Source organism: Dermacentor silvarum, chromosome 5 (assembly GCF_013339745.2).
Source record: "Dermacentor silvarum isolate Dsil-2018 chromosome 5, BIME_Dsil_1.4, whole genome shotgun sequence".
NCBI lineage: Eukaryota > Metazoa > Arthropoda > Arachnida > Ixodida > Ixodidae > Dermacentor > Dermacentor silvarum.
The window spans coordinates 124091443-124099450 of NC_051158.1; the positions used below are offsets into that span (position 1 = coordinate 124091443).

The 8008-nt window shown below is 44.3% G+C and overlaps 1 protein-coding gene across 1 annotated transcript; it reads left to right on the forward strand.

Moving 5' to 3' along the window:
* The first annotated feature begins 5931 nt into the window (after nucleotides 1-5931).
* Nucleotides 5932-6183, forward strand: LOC119454391 (uncharacterized). The gene has a single exon (XM_037716339.1). The coding sequence runs from the start codon at nucleotides 5932-5934 to the stop codon at nucleotides 6181-6183; it is 252 nt and encodes an 83-aa protein (XP_037572267.1).
* Nucleotides 6184-8008: the final 1825 nt, after the last annotated feature.

The window sequence follows — 8008 nt, forward strand, 5'->3', positions numbered from 1 at the left end:
CAACGACGCGATACATTGTACCGCCGATACCCCACATTGATAGATGATGTACAGAGGTGTGTGGTAACTTATTAATGTTTGCAGTGCAGAAACAGAATAAAAAACACGTTTCCCCTTCCTCGTTTTCCTTCCTTTAAACCGTTGGCCACAGCGTTTTTGGTCCTGTAAACTGCTGTCGCCCACAGTCGCCAGACCGAAATCGGCGTCATGTCGGCCTAGTGTGAATGAGCCTTTAGAGATGGCGCGCCGTGACAGCTGACTACGAAATAATCGGCAGCTGGCACATCGTTTGCAACAGACGTTGAGAGCCATCCTGCGTATGTACCGACAATCTTACCACCGGTTCTAATTGCAATCGCACTCGCAGCAAGAGGCCCTGCTGCGTGCGATTAACAAGTTGGTCGGACAGATCACAGCTCGATGTTGGGACGCCAATGTAAAAAAGAAGAACCGAACAAGGGGACATCAGCAGAAATTGCGCCGAGAGGTGTTTGGCGGTTTGTTTTCGAGTCACTGGTTACTAACACACATCGGTGTCATATATTACGCTGATTCCGCGATCACTCATTCGTACAAATGGCAGGCTCATAATTTACTCATGAGTGGATGCATACCGCGCAGTGACCACATCCGCCCTATGCTAACCAAAACTAACATATTAATTCGTAAATTTCAGCATTGTGCATGTACGTTTTGGGAGGTTGTCATGCATGTTTTGACTTCAAACTACTAACATGTGCGTCATACGATTCATTCACAAAATATTGGGCATGACGGCATTCCTCTTTTTTGCCGGCGGTGGGTGCATGTGCCAACCATTGCTAGTTACACCGATGTGCTCGTACAAACGAAAGACGGCACATATATAGCTGTTCCCCCACCCCCTCTTTAGCGTTTGACTATATATAAACAGAAGACGGTGTTAAACTAAAGGCTCGAAGGTGTGCCGATATGACGGTTGAAGGCAGCAGAAATGAGCGTGGGTGCGAGAATAACTGAGCGGCAAATTTCACCCGCGGTCGTCGGCCCCCAATGAAGTGAGCTTTGTATACTTTCATCAGACAGGCACTTCATCGCTTTGAAATTGCGTGGGCACAGATTTTACACAGAGAGAAGAGGCGCCAGTGAAGGTCACGGCGTTGACCTCGAACTAGATGCCGAATGGTGTCCGGTGTACTTCGGGTTGCCGCGCGCCAGAACACCCGAAACTATAGAGTTTGACTGCGTAACCTACATAATTCGCCTAGCTAAGCTTCCCCTTCTTATGTAGTGAGAAATTGTGGAAGAAGCTTTCCAGGCTCTGCATGCTCTGAAAACAATGGCGAAGCATACCTAAAAGTGGGGGATCCACACTGGCCAAATCACTTTTGCTGCGGGCAGCTCACTTTGTATAACCAATGCGGCGGTGGCAGCGTTAGAAGTCGCCTGTTTCGCTGCGCCGCCTGGGCAGCGCATGAGCCCTATTGCGATGTTGTATGCCTGAATGAGCGCGGTAATCGTGAACAACGTACGTCATAAAATTCTTCTAGAATGCTAACCACTTTCACTAAACACACTTTACAAACTTTCTTCTTTTACCACGTTTAACATCAGCTACAGCGTGCATGGCTTGCTTTCCAGATTGGTGCAGGTTGCGGTGCTGTCACTGGTAAGGAGTTTAAGGCACTTCGCGGTAATGCGTAAATTAGTATACCTTGAGCTTTTTCAAAAAGTAAATCAAGCAAGTTCGCGAAATTGAAATGTTCTTAAGAAGCAGCCCAGTTGAACTTGCAAATGTTGCCGACATATTTTTTCAGACCTACAGTAAACTTTGTTCGTCACGGAATAACGGCATTTAGCGTATACTGCTGGATTAAAACTATATAGCTGCGTTTCACCGCACTAGAATAAATAAGGAATGTTGTCCATTTCCAAGACGCGATGAATAGGCTGCCATCGACAACACTGTCCATCTGAACGATATTTCATTTAGTTTACATTTTGGCAGCTCCGCATTTGAGAACGTGTGGCAATGATTGCACGCCTGGTTTGTGGACTTTCTCGCTAGCCTTGCTTCGACGCGTAAAGCAAACCATAATATTCCTCTCAACAGCACGCGCGGTGGACCGAAAATGAAATAATGAGTGCAAATGAGCGTTCACTGTTTCTGTTCCTTCTCGCGTGCGGGTGCCTTCAAACTTACCGCGGGCTTGCGTATTGAGGTGGGACGGAGTTTCTTCACTCGACGGCCATTGGTTCCGCATCGCCGCTTTTTCTGAGTCAGTGAGATCAGTCGCTCAATGTCGCCATCAATCCTTCGCTTGTTCCGAGTGGCTACGCCGACGCGTTCTGGTTTACTTCGCTGATGCCAGGTGCTAAGCCTGACTGATATATAAGCCTTCGAGTAGCTCTCCCATCCGCACTCAGTCAGCCAACGGTCTTTCGAGCAAACACTCACTTCCAGGGCTTTCCTCTATTTCACGGCAACATGAAGACAGCGGTATGTAAAGTTGAAGTTTTGAACTTTTGAAGATTGCGCAAACATTTTCCTCATTGTAAATCGTAGCCAATGAGAACAGAGGCTCAGTTCGTGTTGCGTTTTTAAATGCTAAGCATTTCATGGCTAACGTTTGCTACCTTCGCAGTATCTATCTATCTATTTATTTATCTATCTATCTATCTATCTATCTATCTATCTATCTATCTATCTATCTATCTATCTATCTATCTAGCCGCCTACGTCTTGGTGGTCTCATGGTCATTTCGTTAACTTGGTAGGTACCAAAATTGGCATAGTTTGACAGGAGTGTATAACGAACATAAGTGATAGGTCATGACATAAATTTCATAACCTGCGTGTCATGTAGGTCATGACAATGACCCAGCGAAAGAGATTAACACTCAAAAACCACTGAAATGGTTTCGGACGTGGGTGCTAAGTGAAGGAAACACCAATGGATGCTGGCAGAAGTCATAGTCATGAGGATGACTCAGCAAAAATGACAATGACTCAGCGAAAAAAGGTTAACACTCAAAAACCACTGGAATGGGTTCGGACGTAGGCACGAAGTGAAGTAAACACTAAAGGATGATGGTAGAAATCATATTATGAGCCTTACTCAGCATAAACGACAATGACTCGTCGAAAAAGATAAAAATTCAAAAGCCACTAAAATGGGTTCTGACGTGGGTACTAAATGAAGGAAACGCTAATGGATGATGGTAGAAGTCATAGTCATGATCATGACTCAGAAAAAATGACAATGACCCAGGGAAAAAGATTAACACTCAAAAACCACTGAAATGGGCTCGGACGTGGGTGCTAAGTGAAGGAAACTCTAAAGGATACTGATCGAAGTCATAGCCATGAGCATGACTAACGCGTTCGCCATAAGGTCTCTTAGGTGTACCTTAGGGGACTCCTGAGGACTCATGACATGAATGTCATGACATGCGTGTCATGTAGGTCATGAAAGAGCCGCCTACGTCTTGCTGCTCGCATGGTATTTCGTTAACTTTGTAGGCTCCTCTCCCCACACACTGCTTCGCATAACATCGACTCCCACAGGACGTGGGATCAGCCGGCTTTTTTCATCTTAAGAGATGGAATGAACCCCGATACACTCCACGCAATGATGCGCACTTAAATAGTTAACTTCAAGTATTGCAATTGATACTGCACTGAGCGGTAAATATACAAAATACTGCGTTCAAGAAAAACAAAATGACCGCTTTATACCGCTTTTCTTCCAAGCATCCTTTCATTGCCAGTCGCAAAGAATACTAGTAGGTTTCTGGAATAATACTGACAACAATTTACTAGAAATGTTAAGAAACAGCGACTGAATTCAGTTATCGTTCAAGAATTATGTCATGCTTTCATTGCATGGTGGCATTAAAGCGATCAAGAAGAACACGGGAGTGATAACTATATTTCATTTGATATTAATAGTACCACCAGTTTATACTCTAGCATAACGGACTTTTGTACGCCAACAGCTCATACGCAGCGTTTTGCGGCAGCGCCTTGTTGTGAATTTCGACGAATCGTATTTACCAAAACTGACTTCGCTGATGCCATAGATCTAAAGTGCACTGTTAATGGCGCGACGATGCAGAGTACTAGCCTTGAAATAAGCTCATGCTTTCATACAGAAGCTTGGAGATGTCTTGCCCAGCACAAGGTAGCCCGCGGGTAATTACACTGGCTATCTTCCCGGTACTTTTTTATTTTTTTGCCATCTCTTTCAGGGTCGGCATTTTTGCTTCCTAAATAACGCGATCATATAGTCGTGAAAAAGGGTTAAGGAAGATAAACTTGTATATTGCAATAAGCATGCAGGGCCACAAACACGTGTAAATAATTAGGTCAGCTTATAAATAACCGTATTGGGTGGATTTGCCCATTAATAATAGGCTATCACACTGATATTGGATAGACTATTACTGTAAAGTTTTCTCAAAAGAAGCCATGGAAATTTCATTCGCTCTTACGCACATCCGTCTGGGCTTGCCGAAAGATGCAATGTTAGCTATCGCTTAAGACGAAAGTTTTTTTTTCTTAAAGACCACATGTCGTAATGATAACAAAAACTTTCCTACAAATGAAGTCGCTCTGATAAGTTTTCAGTGATATATTTTCACTACCTGCGGTCTGGAGTGCGTGCTTCGACTAGTTTCAAATTAGCGCGCTTATTTTCAGTCTTCAGCCAGCCGCGTCGAAGTCGTCATGTGACACTGCCCGTACTTTACTCCCATGGCTATCAAAACAAAACTCTATGGCGAAAGACAGCACCATAAAAAAATCTGCGTGCTTTAATATTTCCTGTGGCTTTGAACTACATCACGGCGACAGCAGTAAGCGCTCTTAACAGACACCGGCAACTCGTCGGCAACAAATTCTTTGTAATGCGTACTACATCGCCCTCATCCACTCCAGTATTGCTTTTTGTGGCTTTCGAAACACATGCACTGGCGCACTCACTGTTAGTCTGTGCAGGAGATGATATACCGCACAAATTATTAAGCACAAATGGTGCACGACAACACATTATTTAGCCTGTGAAACTGCCCATTGTAGCACGAACGCGAATCAAATGGAAGCGGTGGTGGATTCCAAGCGGGATTCGTTTCTCTTTGCCCCGTGGAAGACGGGAAGCCGAAAATGAGGTAGCGGCCTGATTATAAACCCCGGTCACCGTTGTCAGCACATAGAAACTATGGACGGCTGTAAGAAACCCCTATTCAAGAATTTGACTGCTGTCGCTGTAAAATTATTTGTCTTTTTTTTTTCGACGTCTCGCATTCTTAGTGCGGCGAAGCATAGAGCTAACTCTTGATCACAATAGAACAGGCAATCAGGGGTGCAGCGTTTGTTTAGCTTTATTCGAAAACTCTAATGCTCGGCCATAAACGTAAAAACACTCCATGTCAAACTACGACCCAAGTAAACACCAGTCAGGCATTATCATGAGCGCTGGTCCAAGCAATAATGTTTGGGAACAGCGGAAGGTGAACTGGTGTAGGTACATTTTAGGTAGCCTGAGAATGCATTCTGAAGCAGAAACATAGAGGCAACAGTTAGCTAACCGAAAATCAACCTCAACCGGCTAAAAGCGTACACATAATTGCATAGAACGAGTGCTTCGGGGAAATTCATACAGTCATGCCTTCGGGGAGATTATGCCGCTGGCAACTTGTTTGCACCCACGTTCGGTCGATTGTAATTGTTCGTTGCAATAAAGATTGTACGTGCCTCGGCTAACCTCACATTATCATGTGTTGATGACAACGCTATTGCTCAGGCTTACTTCATCTCGCGTTCGGATAAGCATCTAGGTTAAATTCACTTCACCGGACCCGATCCAATTTATATTTCTAAGGAAGGCCTGCAACTTTGGCGTATTTCTACGACGCTGTATATTATGGTTGTGCATCTCCGGAACATACACGATGAGCCAATTTTCCAAGTTTATTTTGTTTTCCAACCAGGTATTCGTCTTGCTTGTGATCACTCTTGTATCCTCTGGCAATGCGGGATACCACTACGGCGGTTATGGCGGTGGCGGCGGTGGTGGATACGGAGGAGGTGGATACGGCGGCCATGGCAAGAAGATCATTGTCATCAGTCACCACGGAGGATACGGCGGTGGGGGTGGCGGCGGAGGTGGGGGTGGTGGCGGCTACGGTCACGGCTGGTGGTAGCACTCATGACAGTCTTCTTACCCCCAATCACCTCATGAAGAGCACCTGCGCTTAACAGATTGTTTAATTCGTACAACAAAGAACGGCTGTCAGTGGAGCGCTTGTGTTGCTAATAAAACAACTGTTATTGATACAACGTCAGTGGCCTGAATATGAAAAATCTGTTTCAGCAGCATCTATGCTTATTGTGGGAAGATGTTTCTGCTTTCAGGCATTATCTGATATCTTTACTTTGAAATAGAAATGTGCCTTCCTGGTAGCAGTTTCTGGAAGTCATTGTAGCGATATCGCACAAGAACGTTGGCAAAATCGAATTATTTGCGAGTGCCGGTTACAGAGTGAATGGCAGTAGATTCGTAAGAGTTTAGAACGCATTCCTTGCGTAAAAATAATAAACCTATCCGTCCTATGCGCCAACCTATAGTGTTGAAGAGCAGGATGTTCCATCAGACGGCATGTGTTAACAAAACTAATGAATTCCTTATTCACCGAAAAAAACGAAACTATAAGCTTGACAACAGGCTAAATTATTCACCGCAAATATCCTGTGAACCAGGAAACATAAATTCAAAGAGAATCTTAAAATATTTTCAACAGTACTATCAGCCCCCCCCCCCCTCCCTCTTCCTCGAGAATAAAAACACACGGAACTTCAGAAAAAAAAAAAGGCTGAAGCCTAACTTTAAAAGAAGGTAGCCGAGCACGTCGCTTGTGGGCGCTAGTCGAGGGAATGGAAAATAGCCGCTGCTTATGGAGAATTGCTCGCCTCGAAGGCTCCTTGCAGCACAACTTTCATTATCTGCTACATCGGCTACTAGCCAGCCCTTTCTAAAAATGTCATCCCATAAAACGCTCCATGGATGAAAAATATGTTTCAGCAGCGTCTATGTATATTCTGGGAAGATGTCTCTACTTTCAGGCATTTTATGACATCCCTTCCTTGAAATATAAATGTGCCTTCATACTAGCAGTTCCTGGAAGTCATTGTAGTGATATCTCACAAGAACGTTGGCAAAATTGAATTATTTGTGATGCACAACCGAAACTACCGACGGTTGTACCTTCAGGAACAAATATGCTCCGATCAGTTTGGGTTGCTTCCCTGCAATGGACAACTGAAGCTTTATGTGCACCGATGTGCTGGCACGGGAAAAACCGCACCAACACAAGGAAAAATTCTGCCACTTCATACCTGTCTGAGATTAGCGAAGTAAAGGCTGGAGTGGCGTGAAATGGATGAACGAAACTGCGTCAAGGGAGGGAAAGAACCCATCTATGAGAGTTTATTACTCATTTGTTCAATTTCACGTTCCGCCTTCAGGTGAGCCAATGAGTGTGTCATTAAAAGCATTCAATTAGAAGGTGAACGTTGAACTGACCTGAGCAAAATTTCCACGTAGCTTAAGTGCTACGGAGTTGCGCAGCTAAGTTCAAAGTAATGGGTTAGATCCCGGCTACTGCGGCCGCATATCAATGGCGGTTATTTGCAAAAATGCTCGTGTACTTTTATTTATGTGCACAGTAAAGAAACCCCAGGTGGTCGAAACCATTCTGGAGTCCCAGACTATGGCATGTCTTGTAATCGTATCGCGGTTCTTTCGCTTAAAATCCAGAATTTTATCTAAACTAAATTATGAGGTTTAATGGTGAAAACCATAATATATCAAAGACGCTGTATTGGAGGGGCTTCGAATACTCTTCGTATAATCAGATGCTTTGTAAAATGAAAGCAATGCACGGTTTAAAAACATTCATGCATTCTGTCCCTGTCCACATGAGGCCGCCTAAGGTTAGAATCGAACCCGCCACCGGGTTATTAGAAGCA